This window comes from Podarcis liolepis (genome assembly GCF_965112155.1).
Source record: "Podarcis liolepis genome assembly, chromosome: 13".
NCBI lineage: Eukaryota > Metazoa > Chordata > Lepidosauria > Squamata > Lacertidae > Podarcis > Podarcis liolepis.
The window spans coordinates 10,074,339-10,095,806 of NC_139573.1; the positions used below are offsets into that span (position 1 = coordinate 10,074,339).

Consider the following 21,468-nt stretch of genomic DNA (forward strand, 5'->3'; position numbering starts at 1 on the left):
GACACACTGACCAGATGTTTGGAAGCTGTGGCTGGATGGTTACGTGGGAGCCGGTTGAAGCTAAATCCTTTGAAGACAGAGGTCCTGTGGCTGGGACGGGACGATATGGGATTGGGGGGGGGGGCAACTCCCATCTCTTGCAGGGGCGCAATTAGTGCCAGCACCATCCGTTAAGAGTTTGGGTGTAATCTTCGACACCTCCCTTTCCATGGAGGCGCAGATTGCAGCTACAACAAAGGCGGCATTTTTCCATCTCCCCAAGCTAAGCAGTTGGCTTCTTACCTCTCTCGCCCTGACCTAGCCACTGTGATCCACGCGACGGTCACCTCCAGGCTGGATTATTGTAACTCGCTCTATGTGGGGCTGCCCTTGAGACTGACTCAGAAACTCCAGCGGGTGCAGAATGCTGCAGCGAGACTCCTTACGGGGTCTTCGCTGCGAGATCACATTCACCCAGTGCTATACCAGCTGCACTGGCTCCCGGTGGAGTACAGGATCAGGTTTAAGGTGCTGGTTTTAACCTTTAAAGCCCTATACGGCCTAGGACCCTCGTACCTACGGGACCGCCTCTCCTGGTATGCCCCACAGAGAAACTTACGGTCTTCAAATAAAAACATCTTGAAGGTCCCAGGCCACAGAGAAGTTAGGCTGGCTTCAACTAGAGCCAGGGCTTTTTTGGCCGTGGCTCCGATCTGGTGGAACACTCTGTCACAAGAGACCAGGGCCCTGCGGGACTTGACATCTTTCCACAGGGCCTGCAAGACGGAGCTGTTCCACCAGGCCTTTGGCCAGGGCACAGCCTGACTCCCTCCCTCGGCAATTTTCGTGGGGCTCTGGCCCAATGGTTGCCAGTGGCTTGAATTAATTAATTTTATAATGAATGATTTTAGAGTGTTGTTTGTGCTGTACTTTTGTACTGTTTTATTGTTGTTAGCCACCCTGAGCCTGGCTTTGGCTGGGGAGGGCGGGATATAAATAAAATTTATTATTATTATTTATTATTATTAACTTAACTGAACAATATAACTATTTTAGTCTCTACACACTTGAAAGGACTTTTCTTCCCAGGGAGATGGAAAACAGGCAAAATGTGAAAAACAGAAGATTGGCAAAATAATGGGAAACAAGGGAAACCAAACTGAAAGATTCATATTTCCTTAACACAAATTTTGCTCTCTGTCTCTGTCTATCTCTCTCTCCCCTTGTCTGTGTGTGTTCGCGCACGTGTGCATGTGTAAAAGAGAGAGAGACTTGGTAAGTTCTTTAATATTGGGCTTTATGAATATTTGTAGGGGAACGTTTTCAGCAGCAGAGTATCACAGACTAAAGGTGAACATCAGAGATGAAGAAGACCGGAACTTATAGTCATGAGCCTCTCCCTTCCAGCACCACTGTGCTCTACGCCACAAAAGTAAGTGTCTGAGTCTTGAATCTGAGCACCAGAGAGATGCAGGCGACTTTCCTTTCCTTTCTCCAAGTACTCTGCTGTGAAGCGTCCTTTGGTTTCATTCTTTTCTTGGGATGCTATATACAAGAGGAGGGTCGGTGCTCTTCCAGGCTGCTGACGGTACCAAAAATGGGTGCGATATTCATTGGGGTTGCTGCAGGTGATGGCAAACAGTCCCCCTTCCTGGATGTTCTGTGAGAAGGGACTCTGGGTCACTTGGGAATCAGAGCTGCAGACTGAAGAATATTGAAGAAGGTATTAAAAGCATGCTAAAGGTTTCCCTTAATGTACACAGTCAGTTTTTATTCAGCAATTGGTAGAAGGAAGTCAAGAAATAATGTCAAAACTGCAGTACATGAAAGAAAGCACTATCTGCACAAGGTATAAATGCAGGAAATGGATGGATAAAGTGAAACACAATATTCCTTCCGCTGTCCATTCCTCACTTTTTAAAAAATGTGTTTTTAAATCGCTGCAGACAAGCTGAAATTTTCCCACAAACACCCAGTCACCCTCCCAGATCCATGTTCTTAAAATATGAGCAGTGCACAAGGAGTTCTGTTTTCTCTCAGGAAGGATGGAAAACTAGGGGAGAGAATGAGTTTCAGAAAGTACTACAGAAAGGGTCACAACTAGCTGGCTGAAACCCTGAACTAAAGCCTCCTACTTGGCAGGCTTCATATTTAATTGTTTCCCACTTTGCTTATTTATGTATCTGTTTCCTAAGCTAAGTTTCCTTACCAATAGTCCACTGATATAGGACAAGTAGTCCAAAGAGATGCCTCCACTGAGTTAGCCAAGTTATTGAGGCCATCCTGGAGCCCATGGGCATCTCCCTCCAATTCAATAATGCAGACAAGCACCAAAGCTTGCTCCTTCCCGAGCTCAGTGACTTCTACAGCCCTTAGTGGGTATCTTACCAGAGTCAGAAAAACCTCAGCCAGTAAACGGCTGCTTTCTTCTAAGAATGGAAGACCTTTTACTGCCATCTATTGGTGGGAGGCTGCATAACTTATTTTGGAAGGTTCTCCAAATAGCCTAAACCCAATATACATCGCCAAACCCTTGGTCCAACTGTCTTGGAGTTATCTACACCCCTTTTCCTAGCCCTTTTCCTAGCCCTGCTTAACTTATTTTTGAAAGTTATCCAAGCCTAAACCCAATAGGAATGTGGGAGCTGCCTTATACATAGCCAAACCCTTGGTCCATCAGTCTTGGAGTTATCTACACCCCCTGGCACCAGCCTCTCCTGGGATTTAGATAGGGGTCTTTTCCTAGCCCTACCTGGAGCTGCAACATTCTGCATACAGGGCAGATGCTCTGCCTCTGAGCTACTGATCTTCCCCTGGAGGTCACACTTTGTTGATTAAACAGTTATTCTTTTTACCCAGAACACCAAAGAAACTTTGTGTGTGTAAAGTTGTTTGTGGGAGAAACAAATAAAACTCCCCTTCACATGTTGTACCTACTAAAATCTTAATCATTAAACTGCTTTGAAGGTGATTTGTGTCTGCAGTGCATAAGTATAACTAATTTTATAGGCTTTTTCCTGCTAGTTTCCCAACAGGCACTAGGGTCTGTATTTATTTAGTTCATAAAAATTATACAATTTTGTCAAAAAAAATGCTATTGTGAGTGAAAACAGATGGCTTAATCCTTTCTTAAATCTTTCTCCGTATTAATTGATCCCTGCTGTTCAGTTCAGGCCTCAGCAGAATGATGTAGCATTTTGGGGAAAAGATACAACCCAGTAACCCAGCACTGGAGGCCAAGATGGAGAAGATCTCCACAGCCACCATGTGCTTCCCTCTTGTGCTCAGGTAGGTGGGAACAAAAGAGATCCAGACACTGCAAAATGCTAACATACTGAAGGTGATGAACTGGGCTTCATTAAAACTGTCAGGTAACTTGCGGGCCAGGAAGGCCACAATGAAACTAGCAATGGCCAAGAGTCCCATGTAGCCCAAGACACCGTAGAACAGGGTGACAGACCCAACGTTACATTGCACAATGGTTTCTTCAGCTACTGAATACATGTCTAGATCAGGGAAGGGGGGAGACGTTGTCAGCCACAGAGTACAGACACCAACTTGAATGAGGGAACCTGAAAGGACAATGGAATGGGCCAGTCTCTTTCCCACCCAGTTCTTCATCTTAGATCCTGGCTTTGTGGCTATGAATGCTAGAGAAACAATGATGGTCTTGGCCAACACACAAGAAACAGCTACGGAGAAGATGATGCCAAAAGCAGGTTGTTGGAGAAGACAGGTCACTTTCCCAGGCTGGCCGAGGAAAAGCAAAGAGGAGAGGAAGCAGAGCAGGAGGGAGACCAGGAGAGTGTAGGTGAGCTCTCGGTTGTTGGCGATGACTATGGGGGTATTCTTGTGCTGGATAAAAATAGCCAACACAAAAGCAGTAATCAAAGAACACAAGACACTAAGTGAGGCTAAAGTGATCCCTAAAGGTTCTTCATAGGATAAAAAATTTATAACTTTGGGGATGCATCCATTTCTCTTCTTGTTTGGATATTGATCTTCTGGGCAATTGAAACACGTGTCCATATCTGAGAAACATAAAGAAAAGCTTAAACAGAAATTCAGTTCCGATTCATCTGACCTAGCCCATTGAATGAACCATGTATTGTGACAAATTGTATCTTATGGCTGTTCTGCCACAGCAATACTGGTTGCCGAGTCACATTTGTGGCACATTGGCCATGAGAGACAGCACACCAACCAGCAGTGAACATACTGTAGCATTTAAAAGTGGCATGAGATGTGGAGGTCTGCTTTGGGGTTCTACATAAGGAGCAAACCTTTTGGTTGGGTGCACTGCCCCTTTAAGGCTTGTTCATTTGTGCAGGGGTCTCTCTCTGCTCACTTTCGCTTGCAGCCTGCCAGCTGCTGTCTTTTGAAGTACCACTTGCTAGCCTATCAGGGCTTCCACTCCTTTGCTGGGTCTTTCTCCCTCCCACAATCATAGTTGGATTTATACCTGAGGACGCTTGCTTCCTCTGGTGAAGCAGCAATTAAACTTCTAACACAATTGCAAACCAACGCCGGGTCAGCCAGGGGTTCAAATTCAATTGAATACCAGAGATTGTAGAAGAGCAAATGCTTCCCTTTGCTGGCCTGAAGCTTTCCCTTTCATAGCTCCTGCTTACTCGGGGTATGCATAAGCTGTCACTCGGTTGCCACGCCCCTAATTCCACTATTCCTTAGTTTGCTTAGGGAAGTGGGCTCTGCTCCATAACTGACCATTAGTTGCAATTCACCATGAACACCTCCCTCATTCTCTTAGTATGGCAATGGTGCCCACTTGAGAGGTACCAGAACTGAGTTCCGGAGAGTTCTGGCTTTAAAAAAGAGCTGTGTGTCACCCAATGGCTGAAGTTCTGCATTTTGAGTTTATCCTCCTCTGCTGATCTTGCTATGTTCACTAAATATAAGTGGTCCAGCTCAAGCCCAGCCTGTGTATCAGTCTCTTTGTTTGGTCATCAGGATTCAAGAGCTTTACCTACCCGTCTGGTTTGAGATCTTCCCCGCTGGGCATGGAGCACAATCATAACAACAAAACTTTTCCCCTTCCTTCCTTTTCTTCTGATGACCAGAGTGGCAGGGTTCATTGCACAAAGAAAAGGGAAGCACCTGTACAAAAAGATGAGAGGAGTTGAAGGTGGAAGTGCCTTCAGATATTCCACCCACAGGAAAATCTTATGCTTCATTTTTAGTGCACTTTCAAGGTAATACTGATTTCAAAGCAGGTAAAGGGAGATTTGGCATATCAATTTCGCATCATATTTCTGAATCAGTGGCGTAGCGTGGGTTGTCAGCACCCGGGGCAAGGCAAGTAATTTGTGCCCCCTAACGCGTGGATTTGCGCCCCCTAACCCTAACCCCTAGATGTTGCGCCCGGTGCGGCCGGCCCCCCCTGCACCCCCCACGCTACGCCACTGTTCTGAATGCACTAGACATCAGTGTAGTTCTTGCTATGCTTGCTGTTATTTAGTAACTTTAGTCATACCAGCAAGCTCTTTGCAGTTTGGTAACTCCAATCCATACCTGGTTAAAACTTTGGTGCCATAGAATTTTGTCCTCATTGATGATTAACTCCTTATCTCCTCTATCACTGAGACCCACCGATCCAACTTTCACTCTCTGGAAAGACGTGTTTGGGAATGTGACCAGATTCATGATGTCAAATCCTCCTCTCATTTCCCTGTTCTCATTAAATGATACCGTTTCTCCCGCTGAGTTGTTAAAGGAAACACCTTGAAGAAATGAGTTGATCTATTTAAAAAGAAGAAGAAGAATCAAACTATTTGAGGTTCCCATGCGAAACAGACTCCAAGATCAAATGATAAGATGAAATGTAAACCAGCAACCATGACTAAGATGCAGAATTTTTTTCCGTTTGTTTGGTTGGTTTTTTACGTATAAGAAGAGGAGCAGTAAAGGGTAGCAGCTCCCTGGTGGAGCAGCTCCTTGCATGGAAAGGGCCCAGATTCAATCCCCAGAATCTTCTGGTAACACTCGGAATCTCATCTTGTGTCAAACCCTGGAGAGCCCGAGCCTGTCAGGGTACACAATGCTGAAACAGATAGATGTCAGGCCTAATTTTGTATAAAGCAATTTCCTGTTCTACTCCTGTCAATCAGTTCATAGACATGAGAAAATTTGGCTCTGCAACATTACCTGCCAAGGCTGCAGAGATGGAAATCCAACACTGTAACCAACGGTCTCTGCTCTGTGTGGGGATCTGGATGAGGAAATGGCATGCAATGCATGAGCTACAGCACAGGCAGCATTATAGATACTGTAGCTCTGCCCAGTCATGTGCATTTCAAAAAGACCTGCCGGGAGACTTTCCAGCCTCTCCTCTCCAGTACACCTTCCATCATCCATGACTGGCATACCAGGATCTGGAAAGAAACAGTCAAATGCCTGCTCCCAGAAGTCCTTCCAAAAGCCATCTGCTCTGGTCCAGTGTGTTTGGATGTTCTGAAGGAAATGGTTGAACTGTAGAAGCTCTTTTGAGTGAATTGTAAAGGAAAGGGCACCGTGCAACCCTTGAAAATCCCAGTTTCTCTGAAGTCCGGTTGATAGGAAATCTATCTGGGCTGTCATGATCCAGACCTTCCCAAATGATGTGTTTTGATTACCTCCATTATATTGGAAAAGTAAAACAGTTCTCAACCATGAAATTGCCCTATAGTCTCCATAGAATATAACTGCCGTGGTCTTTTCATCTGTGAGACCTTGATAAATACTTCCCATTATATCATACATTCCTCCCATATTATCCATATGAGCTTGAAGTGAGATTCTTTTTGTGAAGGCTGAACAGATCCCATTGTTGGAAAACAATAGCTCCAGGGTCCTCAAAAAATGTTCTCCACTATTATTATTCGAAACAAAGAGCCCAACCCATATCCATCTGAAGTACTGAAGTAGGTGGATAATCCCTACATATTGGTGGATTTCCTTTGGGACCATGCTATAAAAAGAAGTTGTCTGCCTTGACTGAATCTCTTCTGAAGCAAATGAGCCATAGGTGAGCTAAAAGAAAATGATAATTTAGAAGAACATTTCCTAAAGATGGTTGAAGGTGGAACTTGAAATAGTCATGGAAGAAAAATCCTGGCTCAATATTTTTTAGTTATCTGAAAATAATTGAATTTCTGGCTATTTCCTTCTCACACTAATATTTCTCTTTTCTTTCTGAATCAAAGAATGTCAGATTCAACTTCCCCACATTCCCCTATGCACTGATTCTACCTGTGGAGCCCTGTAGATACTTAAGATATCTGCCATTTGGATAGAAGTGTCAGAAGTAAGTCCCCCAATCACAGCCATGAGGTTTTTCTGAGTGTCACATTTGTAGTTGGGGACAAATCTTTGCCATTTGAAGAGAAGGTCCAAAGTGCTTCGATAGGTCATTCTCGCATCAGAATAGCTGTCATAGATGTGGAAACCAAGGGTGACATTGGGCAAGATCTTTGGATTGTCATTGATCTCTTTTATGGCAAACACCAAGGCTAGGATGTTCTGGTAGAACTTTGTGGTTACACTGTAAATAGGGAAGATATAAAAAGGGAGGGGAAAATACTTTAATGCATGAGACCGTTATGTCCTCTTCCTATTCAGAAAAACACATTCAGCCAAAATCTGAGTTATGATAGAGAAGAGCAATTGTATTTGTGTTCTGCAGTGTATCTTTGACACACCTGCTCTTCTCTTGGTTTTCCTCTGCACTTTCAGTACAAAGCACCCTAGCAGAATGAACTTATTTGTCTTATGAGTGATTTGTTATCTTTACATTAATTATGTGATTTACATTCCCTCCAAATTTTGGCATTTCATTTCCCTTTGATGGCACTTCTGCACCATGCCTCTCTGCATTTATATGTCCGTATTTATTTCTTTATACCTGAAACTATATCACTGAATAAAACTTTGCCTGTTGATGGTGACAGAAGTTCACAGTTATGTATGATAGTAATAATAATAATTCATTTTTATTTATTAAATTAGTATATCGCCCTTCTCTGGTATATCTAAGGGAAGTTCATAACTTAAAAATAGAACATAACATCACATAATACATTAAAAAAATAAGAAGCAAAAAAAGAAAACACGCTAACCAATACAACCCTTCATTAACTGTTTTTGGTGTCACAGGAATCCTCCATGTTTTTATAATTACATAGTTTTTAATTAGTTCTCTTCTGAAATCTCTCTCTCTCTCTCTCTCTCTCTCTCTCTCTCTCTCTCTCTCACACACACACACACACACACTTGCTCAATTTAACAAAGCTGAAGTGTAATGTTTATGACTACTTTGGCGGCTTTGGTAAGAATGAAAGTTTGCAGTTACAGAAATTGGAGGAATGAATGTTCAGAAGAGCTTCATTTGCTTAAAGTCACTGACTTTGGTACCATCCTGTAGGCTGAGGCGATGTACTGTTAATGTACCCATTGTTCATATCAACACACTTTCTCTTTTCTGATAATATGGGATTGGTTTATATCCCTTTGTTCGTGGGGCATATTATTGCTTACTGTGGGGTGTCAAACAGGTCCTGAGAAGGATGTTCCATGAATAATAATTCCTTAAGATAGTAAGTGATGTGAGAAGCAATCCCACCAATGAGGAGGTCACCTGCCTGGTACCATTCATGGGGCACAGGGATTGGATCAACGGGAAGGCACTTTATTGTCCTGCCTTTGCACATTGTGTGAGGCAGCAGCAGGAGCAGCAAGAGCCTCACCATGGTAGCTTCAAAGCCTCTCTCAGAAGATGCAGGTTCCCCTGTGTCCAAATAACTCCCCCTTCCGACTTTGGCTGTGTTCGTGGTTGCACTTTTAGCTTTCTTTATAACATCAGCAGACAGAGAAATACTTTGAATATGAACCTAAATTATTATTAAAACTCAATGAAAATGAAAAAGAAGTGTTGACAGTAACAAAGCCAGTAAAACCTCTCTCACACATTATGCAACACCCCTGAATCTCACTGGCACAGGAGCATATTTAATGCTCTTACTATGCTGGGTTGTTGACTGTTTCCTGGTATCCTTAGGAAACTCCTGAGATTTCTGTCTAGCTGGAAAAAATATTGTGATCTGGATAATGGCAGAGGGAGATAATTACTTCATTGGATCTTGGACTTTGAGTGGCACTTTTGATCAGAAAAGTATCTTAAAATATTCAGATAGAAAAAGCAGGTTGAATCTGCTCCTTGAAGGACTGAGATGGGGGAATGTGAATGCAGAGTTCTATGGTGAGAAAACACCAGACAGAAAGTGGTACCCTAAAGCACTGCCAGAGGACAGAAAGAAATGCTAAATCCCCAAATGATTACATAGTCTAAAAGCAAGAAATATGTTCTTTCTTATCTATCATTATCATCTATCTATCATCTATCTATCTATCTATCTATCTATCTATCTATCTATCTATCATCTATCTATCTATCTATCTATCTATCTATCTATCTATCTATCATCTATCATCTATCATCTATCATCTATCTATCTATATCTATCTATCATCTATCTATTTATCATCTATCTATCTATCATCTATCTATCATCTATCTATCTATCTATCCATCTATCCATCTAATCTGTTAAAATAGAGGCCAAGGTCCCTTCAGGCCCCCCCCCACCTACAATAAAATTTTGTTGTTTGGGCCGCCCCCTCAGTTGATGGGCATTTCATTCAGAAGCTCTGTGTGTGCTGTGCCATGTGATTATGTGGGGCAGGGCTTACCTTCCCCACCCCAATATTTTATCCAAGCTGACACCTCAGTCAGTTAATAATTTTATACCCAATGTTTTGAGAGTTTCTCCACAGTATAATGTGTGGGTGGCTCACCAGGATACCACAGCTGATGTGGCACCCACAAAAGCCTTCAGTGACATTCTCAGGCAGAACCCCAAACTCTGAACTTGAAAAAAATGGAAGTGAATCTCACAGATTCAACCACGCACAACTACTATTTATTGCAAAGACACTTCCAGGGTGGAGAAACAGAACATTTCAAACCATAGCACATGTAACAAAACACAATCATATTTTCTTTTTTTAAAAAATCAACTCATAAAACCGCATAGGAAACGAGATCAAGTACTAACACTTAATGAATACCTGAATGGAAAGGGGCGACTATCATATTGCAATCAACAATATACATGCAATTTAGAGGAATTCAGCCTGATCTGCAGCATTTCAATACCAAGATTCAGTCATGGAGCAGGCCCTCTTGGGAGACACCTGAAGCAAGCATGTGGTGATAAGACTAATAGGGAAACTAAAATGCAAGGGAAAATATCTGGACAGGGTTTGTAATAATTTGAAATTGAATAACTATGACTAATATTATATGAATGTATCTCCGCCCAGCTACTTTATCCAAGAGACGTTAGGGCACTTGTTTATTGATTTCATAAAATATATACAATTTATTGATTGTAAAACATCTCAAAGATTTTTTTTGAAAAATCCTATGATGAGTGGAGACAGACGGCTTAATCCTTTCTTCGTATTAATTGATCCCTGCTGTTCAGTTCAGGCCTCAGGACAATGATGTAGCATTTTGGGGAAAAGATACAACCCAGTAAACCAGCACTGGAGGCCAAGATGGAGAAGATCTCCACAGCCACCATGTGTTTCCCTTTTGTGCTCAGGTAGGTTGGAACAAAAGAGATCCAAACACTGCAAAATGCTAACATACTGAAGGTGATGAACTGGGCTTCATTAAAACTGTCAGGTAACTTGCGGGCCAGGAAGGCCACAATGAAGCTGGTGAGAGCCAAGAGGCCCATGTAGCCTAAGACACAATAGAACATGGTGACAGACCCAACATTACATTGCACAATGGTTTCTTCAGCTACTGAATACATGTCTAGATCAGGGAAGGGGGGAGACGTTGTCAGCCACAGAGTACAGATACCCACTTGAATGAGGGAACCTAAAAGCAGAATAGAATGGGCCAGTCTCTTTCCCACCCATTTCTTCATCTTAGATCCTGGCTTTGTGGCTATGAATGCTAGAAAAACAATGATGGTCTTGGCCAACACACAAGAAACAGCAACAGAGAAGATGATGCCAAAAGCAGGTTGTTGGAGAAGGCAAGTCACTTTCCCAGGTTGGCCGATGAAAAGCAAAGAGGAGAGGAAGCAGAGCAGAAGGGAGACCAGGAGAGTGTAGGTGAGATCTCGGTTGTTGGCTATGACTATGGGGGTATCTTTGTGCTGGATAAAAATAGCCAAGACCAAAGCAGTAATCAAAGAACATAAGACACTAAGTGAGGCTAAAGTGATCCCTAAAGGTTCTTCATAGGACAAAAAATGTATAACTTTGGGGATGCATCCATTTCTCTTCTTGTTTGGATACTGACCTTCTGGGCAATTGAAACACGCGTCCATATCTGAGAAATGTAAAGAAAATCATTAGTAGAGATCCAGCACCAACTCATCTGACCTAGCACACAAAAGTCTTGTGGTGAATTGTACATTATGGCTGTTCCACCATCATTTCCCAGCAGTACTGAGTGCTGAGGCAGATTTTTGGCATGTTAGCCATGAAGGACAGCACATGAACCAGCAGTGCACATACTGGTGCATTTAAAAGTGGCATGAGATAGGCAGGGCTGCATTTAGGGCCCTATATAAGAGGCACCCAGCTGCCCTCTTCTCCAACAGAAGTTCTTTGGAGGGGTCCTCCATCTGCAGCCTACCTGGGTGTAGAAGGGTGTCCTCCTTACATTGAAAGTAGCCAGGGATTGTTTATTTGAAGATCTGCAGAAGGGACATGGAAGAGACTTAAGGGCCTCGGACATAAGATTACCAGGTTGATGGACTAGATGCAATGGACAGTAAGGACTGACATGACCCGAGACCAGGAAGAAGAGACGTTGGATGAAGATTGGAAGAAAATTTATAAAGAAAAATCTTTATTTAGGGAATTAGCCTAAAATTAATGAATATTAGGGAAAATGTTGGAATGAAACTATATGGCTCTAGTAGAAATGATATCAGGAGTTATGTATAATTGAGTATTAAGTTTCAAGCTCTAAGTTATTTTACGGTAAGATAAGGTTAAATAAATTAAGGTAATTTGAACAACAGAATATGGGGAAAAGATGGAAAGGATTTGTTGAGTTAATTAATAGGTTAAATTGTTAAGATAAATTATTTAATAAAAATTGAGAAAGATGGAAAGAATTTGCTGAAATAGCTAATTAAACTAGAATACAAAAAGGGAGGTGTGAGGAGGTCAATGAAACAAGCAAATGGAAGTTAAAGTTATGTAATATGGGATTTGTGTCTTTTCTTTTCTTTTTTTTATCTTTTTGCTGTATTGTTGTATTGGTTTTTATGTTTTGCTTTTTCCCTTCTTTTTTATGTATTGTAGTGTTGTTTCCTATTTTTTCCTTTTTTTTGTAACTCGGAAACTATTAATAAATATTATTTTTTTAAAAAAGAAGAAAGTAGCCAGGGATTGGTTGCATTTTTGCAGGAGCACACTTGGCCACAACATGGCTGGGGCGAGGGCTATTCCCAGTGCCTGTGCAGGAGACCAGCCCAATACACAGAGCCTTGGGCCCCTTCCTATCTGGCAGCAGCAGCAGCAACAGAAGGCCCAGTGTTTGTGTCAGTAATGGTGACTGAGGACCATTCTGACAGAGGTTTGCTTTGGTGACAACCACAACTGAGGCTCCTCTGGTAGTTGATGGAGACACCTCTGGGAAAGTTAAGTGGGCACCCATGAGTTGTGCTTGCCTTTTTGGTTTGGTGAGTAGCCCCTTGAAGGCATGTCGCTATAAGAACTTGCTGGCCTTTTGAATTTTTCTTGTTGAATCACTAGGTATGCATATCTTAGGCAGATTTGCCAGATTTGCCTTTCCCATGTAACCCATGAGTTGTGTGTGGAGTTGGCAGTCTGGTCTTCTTTCCTTCTGAAGTTTAATGGTCTGTCTTTTTGGAGGGCCAACCGCCTCCTTGAGGATGGGCTTCAGATTTGCTCAGATGAATCATGATATTAGGATTTTGGTGTCTGTATTGGTGACAGCTGGTGCAGTATCCCATACCCACTTCCTGGTCACAGTCTAGACTACTACGACTACTACTACTATAATTTTGTACCATGCCTAGCCAATTTGGGCAGTTCCCAACAAATATAAAAACATGATAAAAGATTAATTCTTAAATACAGGGCTGTCTTCAGATGTCTTCTAAAGGTTATATAGTTACTCATCTGCTTGACAGCTGTTCCACGGAGTCGGTGCCACTACCAAGAATGCCCTCTGCCTGGTTCCCTGCAATCTAATTTCTCACAGTGAGGGAACCTCCAGAAGGCTCTAGGAGCTGGACTTCAGTGTTGTGGCTGAACGATGAGGGTGGAGATGTCCTTCAGGCATACAGGGCCAGGGCCATTTAGGGCTTTACACGTCAGCACCAACACTTTGACTTATGCTTGGAAATGTACTGGGAGCCAATGTAGGTCTCATTTTGGTGTGATAAACACAGGCAGGTGGTTAATAATTTTCACAAGCCATGTTTCTTGTGGGTCAGTGCCTCTGATATTCCTTTAATAGCATGACACACTTCAGGCATTGACAACAGTGTTGCTGATGCTTTATCTCGGAACCAGAAGGACTGCTTCTGCTGCCAGTTGTCCAGTGCCAGGACTTAGCCAGAGGTTTCATGGGGTTACCTACACTCTTGGCCCATTCCAGTGGATTACCTGCTGGAGATTTGTCTTTTCTGCAAGAATAGGAGCCTCTTTGTGAACACCATATGTGTAAAAGAGTCAGGCATTTCCTTTTTGGCCAGATCCAAGGGTTTTCTTGATTCACCTTCGGATTTCAGGATTCACAGGATGCTAGAGGACTTGGCCAGGGAGGCTCCTATTTCCCCAAAATGCAGGCTGTCCATTTTTCCTGACCTACTCAAGGGTCTCTGTCATCAATGGGAAGCTTTGTGCATAAGATCCTATGAAACCGCATAGCTTCATGCTACAGCACTTACTGTGCTGCTGCTGCTGCTGCTGCTGCTGCTGTTGTTGTTGTTGTTGTTGTTGTTGTTGTTGTTGTTGTTGTTGTTGTTGTTGTTTTTACTTCTGCACCAGGATCAGTGAAATGGTAGCTTCCTCTGAAAATGATGCTTCTCATCAGGCTTTTTTAGTTTCAGGATTCACATTTGGTGCAGGACATTGCCCTCAGCTATGTTGCTCCACAACTGACCAGAGAGGCAAGGGTTCAACCATCTGTTTTTCTCAGTATCCCACGGTGGAGTTCTGCTCTGTACAACCTCTTCACAGATTCCTGTGCTTTAGAGGCTCTCCATCAGGGATACTTCTTTACTGATGCTCATTCTTCTCCCTTTTGAATTTTCAATTTTGGCTTGCCGCCAAGATCTCGCACCAGTATTTCAACTTGGAGCAGGTTCTTTTTGGTATGCATTCATTCAGAATTGGGCCACATCATCCATTGTCCCTCTCTCCTCTAAGGTGTGGCCTCAATTTTGGACAGGCAGGGGTGTGTCACTCAATGGCTACTCTTGTAGTTTAAGTTATTTTCCCCTTTAATCGCTAATACCACTCTGGCGGAAAGGTAAACAGCATTATAAAGCAAGATGAGTGCCACAACCCCAGAGTCATTCGCAACTGGACTTAACTGCCAGGGGTCCTTTACCTTTAGCTTTTACCCTGTGCTGATCTTGTTGTGTTCCCTGAATTAATTGACCCATCTCAAGCCCAGCCTGTGTGTCAGTCTCTTTGTTTGGTCATCAGGATGCAAAAGTTTTACCTACCTGTCTGGTTTGAAATCTTCCCTGCTGGGCATGGAGCACAATCATAGCAACAAAACTTTTCCCCTTCCTTCCTTTTCTTCTGATAACCAGAGTGGCAGGGTTCATTGCACAAAGAAAAGGGAAGCACCTGTGCAAAAATGTGAGGGGAGTTCAGGGTGAAAGAGCTTTCATATTTGTCACCCACGGAGTCACATTATGCTTCAGCAACGGGTATTAGCATTATTTATGCACCTATACATTGTATTTTTTTGTGGCTTAAAGGACCTTTTCTGTTCATTTGTTTTGGGGTTTTTAATTTTCAAAGAAAACACATAATATTTTAGCAATATTTGCTAAATTTCAGCCCTGTTTGTGAAGGTAACTTTCCTTTCAGTGTACTTTCAATGTGATATTGATTTCAAAGTTGGAATAGAGGGATTTGGAATGTCAGGTTTGCATCATGGCCCCACTCTTTGAACCTCCTGTGGAATGGGTGCATAGAAAAGGGCGTCAGAGATGACTGCAGGGTCTGAGACAATTCTTATGGGGGAGATATTGGGCTCCTCTGCCAAATCATGCACTTTGAACTGAACGCAGAAAGTAATTCATATCTGGTGTAGTCAGGTCAGGATTGGTGCTATGTGCTGACACAATTTTGCTGCAGTGAGCATCACTGAATCATCAAAGCCTCCCACCCTTAATACATTAAAATAACCTAACTTTGAGGTTCCCATATCGTACACAACAGAAGGCTACTTAAGCCTCAAGCAGACTAGGCAACCTCCCATCTCTCTTGTCTAGGATGGCACTAATAGAGATTTAGTCCTGTTGGGATTTAGCTTCTGTTTATTAGCTCTCATACACTCCATTCCAGAGACAAGACATCGATGCAGCACCTCACCTGCTGCACCTGCTGAAGGAGAGCTTTTTGTCCCCAGCATGTTGCTGGCAATGCACTCCAAATCTCTGGATGAATGAGCAGGTTCATATAAATGTAAAACAACTGTCAGCTTCGCCTTTGAGCCAGTGCCAATGACTGGGCTCAACCTCTTCAGCCCCGACTGGGCCAGGCGAGCTGGGAAAGCAGTCTCAGAGACCTTTCACAGCTCGCCTGGCCCAAGTCAGTGGAGCACAGCAGAGCATGAACCACACGAACGACAGCTCTGAAGTATAACTTCTTTTATTCTCTACAGCTACTGAGTAAACTAACTAAAGACTAATCGGAGACGCTGGACTGCATTAGTGTTACAGCTGCTTGAGCAGCGACCTTATCTATACACAGATAACACTCAGACTCCCTTTGAAGTCTGGCTGGAGTGGAAGAAGTAATGAGCTAAATCCGCCCCCTCCTTTCTGAAACATTGTCAGCAGATTCTTGCAATGGGAGGGGTGAAACATCCTCAACAACATGATAAAGAAAAAAATAGCCTGCAGAACACCAAACAAGAAGCTCCATGGGGCAGAACCACACTCCTCAAAACCACCCTCTGAAAACAACCATCTAAGGAGGGCATTCTGAAGGATGTCATGGTTGATCCTCACTAGCTGATGAGATCACAGAGAATTAACATGGACATGCTCCTCAATCTCTTTCCCAAAACAGATAATCACACATAATGACCACCCAAGTTTCCATGTCAAAACAGAGTCTAAAATGCAATTGAAATTGATTCAGAAAATCTTTTTTATCCATAAGCCAATGGCACGTCCTATTAGATACATTTAAATACTAGCCAATTCACCATAGCCAGCCAGGAAGTCCATCAATGTATCTGAGAAAGATGAAGCACTTGAAATATCATCTACATCAATCATAGAAACAAAAAACGTCATAGAAGGGTCAAAATCAGTCTTCAATATTCAGCAAAAAAATAAATGGAAGCCCTTCTTCCTGATCTCCAATATTTGTATCCTTTATGCAAAGCAATATTAGACAGAACAGGAAATGGCAGAAAGTATTCCTTGTTTTTGCAAAGAGGTTCCCACATTCTCTACCTGGTTAAAACTTTGGTGCCATAGAATTTTGTCCTCATTGATGATAAACTCTTTATCTCCTCTATCACTGAGATCCACCCATCCAACTTTCACTCTCTGGAAAGACGTGTTTGGGAATGTGACCAGATTCATGATGTCAAATCCTCCTTTCATTTCCCTTTTATCATTAAATGATACCGTTTCTCCAGCTGAGTTGTTAAATGAAACACCTTGAAGAAATGAGTTGATCTGTTGTTGTTTTTAAAAGAGAAGACTCAGTTTATTTGAGGTTCCCAACTGAAACAGATTCCAAGGACAAGTTACAAGATGAAATGTTACAAGATGAAATATAAACCATCAAGACTGTAACCACGACATACCCTCAAACACTTCTCCAATGAATATAGGGAAATGCCATTCCATGATGATAAATTTACTATTTAGCACTCCTGACTGTTTCCAACATATATAGAAACATAATGAATTATTAAACATTTAAAAAGCTTCTCTACACAGGATTAACTTCAGATGGCTTGGGGATTGAATAATTCCATACCCTCCAACATTTCCCCAATGAAAATAGGGATATGCTAAGGAAAAGCGAGACATTCTAGGATCAAATCAGAAACAGGAACAGCTTCTCTAAATCAGGGACATCCCTGGAAAATAGGGACACTTGGAGGGTCTGCCATGACTAACATGCAGAATACTTTGCCAGCTCTTTTTTTAACACATGAGAAGAGGGTAGCAGCTCCCTGGTTGAGCAGCTCCTTGCATTGAAAGGGCCCAGATTCAATCCCCAGAAACTTCCGATGGCAATGGGAATCTCACCTTGTCTCAAAATCTGGAGATCCCAACACAGACAGTGAACACAATGATAAAACAGATTTATGAGAGGCCTAACTTTGTAAAAGGGAACTTCCTGTTCTACTCCTGTTAATCAGTTCATTGACATGAGACTATTTGGCTCTGTAACATTACCTGCCAAGGCTGCAGAGATGGAAATCCAACACTGTAACCAACGGTCACTGCTGTGTGTGGGGATCTGGATGAGGAAATGGCACGCAAAGTGTGAGCTACAGCATAGACAGCATTATAGATACTGTAGCTCTGCCCAGACATGTGCATTTCAAAAACACCTGCAGGGAGACTTTCCAGCCTCTCCTCTCCAGTACACGTTCCATCTTCCTTGACAGGCATACCTGGATCAGGATAGAGACAGTCAAATGCCTGCTCCCAGAAGTCCTTCCAAAAGCCATCTGCTTTGGTCCTGTGTGTTTGGATATTCTTAAGGAATTGGTTGAACTCTAGAAGTTCTTCTGAGTGAATTGTAAAGGAAAGGGCACCTTGCAACCCTTGAAAATCCCAGTTTCTCATTAATCCAAATGATACAAAATCTATCTGGGCTGTCATGATCCAGACCTTTCCAAATGATGTGTTTTGCTTATTGCTATTATTTATTATAAATATAGCTACTTTCACATATGCAATTGTAAAATCATCTCCATAGACGATAACCGTACTGGTCTTTTCATCTCTGAGACCTTCATAAATACCTTCAATTTCACCAGATATTTTTTCCAGATCTTCTATAACAACTTGAAGTGGGATTCTTTTTGTGAAGGCTGAACAGATTCCATTCTGGGAGAACAATGGCTCCAGGATCTTCAAAAAATGTTCTCCGCTGTCATATTTGGCAACAAAGAGCCCCACCCACTTCCATCTGAAGTACTGAAGTAACCGGATAATCCCTACATATTGAAGGTCTTCATTTTGGACCATGGTATAAAAAGACTTCTGCATTGATTGACTCTCCTCTGAAGCAAATGAGCCATAGGTGAGCTAAAAGAAAATGATAACATAGAAGAACATTTCCTTAAGAAATTTGTAGGCAAACTTTGAATTACTTTTTTATTTTAAAAAAATTCTGGTTGGATTTCTAGTTATGGGGAAATAATGAAATTTCCAGGTTATTTCTATATCACACTAATATTTCTCTTTTCTTTCTGAATAAAAGTATTACAAAAGAAATTTCCTCACATTCCCCTATGAACCGATTCTACCTGTGGAATCCTGTAGAGACTTAAGATATCTGCCATGTGGATAGATGTGTCAGAAGTGAGTCCCCCAATCACAGCCATGAGGTTTCTCTGAGTGTCACATTTGTAGTTTGGGACAAATCTTTGCCATTTGAAGAGAAGGTCCAATGTGGTTCGATAGGTCATTCTCCCATTGAAGTAGCTGTCATAGATGTGGAAACCAAGCGTGACATTAGGCAAGATCTTCGGATTGTTATTGATCTCTTGTATGGTAAAAACCAAGGCCAAGATGTTCTGATAGAACTTTGTGATTACACTGTCAATAGGGAAGATATTTTGATGCATTAGACTGTTATGCCCTATTCCTGTTCATAAAACATATTCAGCCCAGATCTTTTTTATACTACAGGAGAGCAGTGTTATTTGCAATCTGCTGTGTATCTTTGACACATCTGCTCTTTTCTTGGTTTCTGGCTTTTTCTCCTCTGCACTTTCAACTCTAAGCATCCTAGCAGAATAAACTTATTTCCCAGTCTAATGAGTAATTTGGCACCCTTACATTAATTATTTCATTTTCATTGTCTGCAGTTTTTGGCATTTCCTTTCCCTCTGATGACACTCCTGCACCATGCCTCCCTGCATTTATATATCTATATGTGTTCCTATTAACCTGGAACTATACTATTCTTGAATACTCATATTCTGAACATGATGGGGGTCCACACAAGCTTATGGAATAGAGTATTGTTCACTCTGTTTAGATGTGTATGCTACAATTAACCTTTTCATCTCCTAGGACAAATCTGCAATTGTGTTTTGTGTTTGTTTTTTTATTCAACTTGGTGATCAGACGCAAGTTCACCCTGTGCTAGAATGTAAACTAACATTTAAACCAAACAATAAATTTATAAGACACCAGAATCTGGGCATCCAAGTATTCATCCTCTCTGCCCCTGATTATCTGATTTGGAGCTGATGGAATATTCCAGATTTGTCCAGTCCCAGCTTTCCATGCAAACGGAACTGGCTTTGATCTGGCTCTCCAGTTACTAAGGGACTACCGTAATTGAAACTGCCACATATCAGCTAGATGCCATTGGTAATAGAAGTACAAATGGCAGCTTTCCAATATAGACCTGTTAATGTCATTCAAAATAATCCTTGTGACATAAGAACAGAATAAAATCATATGTAGTATAATTCATAAGATGGAAGGTGCAGTTCTTGGTGGCATCTAAAGGTACCGAGTGTTGGAGCAGGTGGTCCTACACAGAACAGACTACTGGAGCTCTAGGCAGATTGCAGTGGTACCTTGGGTTACAGACGCTTCAGGTTACATACGCTTCAGTTTACAGACTTCACTAACCCAGAAATAGTACCTCGGATTAAGAACTTTGTTTCAGGATAGGAACAGAAATCACAGTGGCAGTGGGAGGCCCCATTAGCTAAAGTGGTACCTCAGGTTAAGAACAGTTTCAGGTTAAGAATGGACCTCCAGAACGAATTAAGTTCTTAACCCAAGGTACTACTGTATATTCCTGTAAGCCTGAAATTATGCTAGTGAGGAAGACTCATCTCCTGAACAACATGGGGTCCACACAAGCTTATGGAATAAAGTATTGTTAAGTCTTTAAGGTGTTTCAGGAGTCCCCTATGCTTTTGTCAATATGTTGGTTTTATTTAGATCTGCAGTAGCTCTGTGTCTGAGAAATAATCTCCACAGGGAAGTTCACTTGATGCCTCCATTATACACCTTTAGGCAACTAGCAAACACGTTCATTTTTAACAAGCCCTTTGCTTGATTTGATTGACATCCTATACCCCTTTAAAATGTGGTTCTTTTGAGGGGCAGTTTTTGGGTTGTTGCTTTTATTTTGATTCTATATATTGTGGATTTATATCATGATTTTAATCTGTGAACCACCTCCGGGTATAGGGCAGAATAGAAATTCAATCAATAAATAAATATTTCTAAATATAATATCTTTGAAAATATAACCTCACATGCAAAGCTGTTTTTTATTGTTCTTTGCTGATTCAGTGAAGCACAGAATAAATAGAGGTGGAGGGAATATTCTTGCTTACTGTGGAATGTCAAACAGCTCCTGAGAAGGATGTACCGTGAATGAAACTTCATTAAAAGCGTAGGTGCTCTGAGTAAGAATTCCACCAATGAAGAGGTCCCCTGCTTGACCCCATTCATGGGGCACGGATATTGGATCAGCTGCAGGGCACTTCATTCTCCTGCCTTTGCACATTGTGTGAGGCAGCAGCAGCAGCAGCATCAGGAGCCTCATCATGGTAGCTTCAAAATCTCTCTTGGAAGATGCAGAGTTGTCCAAACACAATTGACAGTCTTGGAGGATGCACTGTGAGTCTTATTTTTAGCACGATCAGGTGCACAAATGCTTTGAATATGAACTTAAATGATCAAAACTCCATTATAATCATAAAACAAATGTTGACAATAATGACCTCCCCCTCTCTCGGTACCCCACACTCCTACATCTCAGTGGCACAGGAGCATATTTAATACTCTTACTATGCTGGGTTGTTGACTGTTTCCTGATGTCCTTAGGAATTATTATGATCTAGATAATTGCAGAGGGAGATAATTACTTCATTATAATTTGGACTTTGAGCAGCACTTTTGCTCAAAAACATTTAACTTTTTTATTTATTTTTTCCAGATGGAATAACAAGTTGGCTCT

The 21,468-nt window shown here is 41.9% G+C and overlaps 1 protein-coding gene and 1 long non-coding RNA gene across 2 annotated transcripts; both read right to left on the minus strand.

Annotated features, from left to right (window-relative positions):
• Positions 1–1,255: 1,255 nt before the first annotated feature.
• Positions 1,256–2,322, minus strand: LOC310691482. The gene is made up of 2 exons (XR_014518510.1): positions 2,189–2,322; positions 1,256–1,683 (listed from the first exon to the last, which is right to left on the minus strand). It is a non-coding gene; the product is annotated as an uncharacterized lncRNA (long non-coding RNA).
• An 8,156-nt stretch (positions 2,323–10,478) lies between these two features.
• On the minus strand, positions 10,479–21,057 carry LOC310692477 (vomeronasal type-2 receptor 26-like; the record flags this gene model as incomplete). Its single annotated transcript, XM_083473423.1, has 6 exons — positions 10,479–11,380; positions 14,766–14,892; positions 16,740–16,835; positions 17,700–18,560; positions 18,782–19,073; positions 20,843–21,057. The coding sequence occupies 6 exons, from the start codon at positions 21,055–21,057 to the stop codon at positions 10,479–10,481; spliced, it is 2,493 nt and encodes an 830-aa protein (XP_083329549.1).
• Positions 21,058–21,468: the final 411 nt, after the last annotated feature.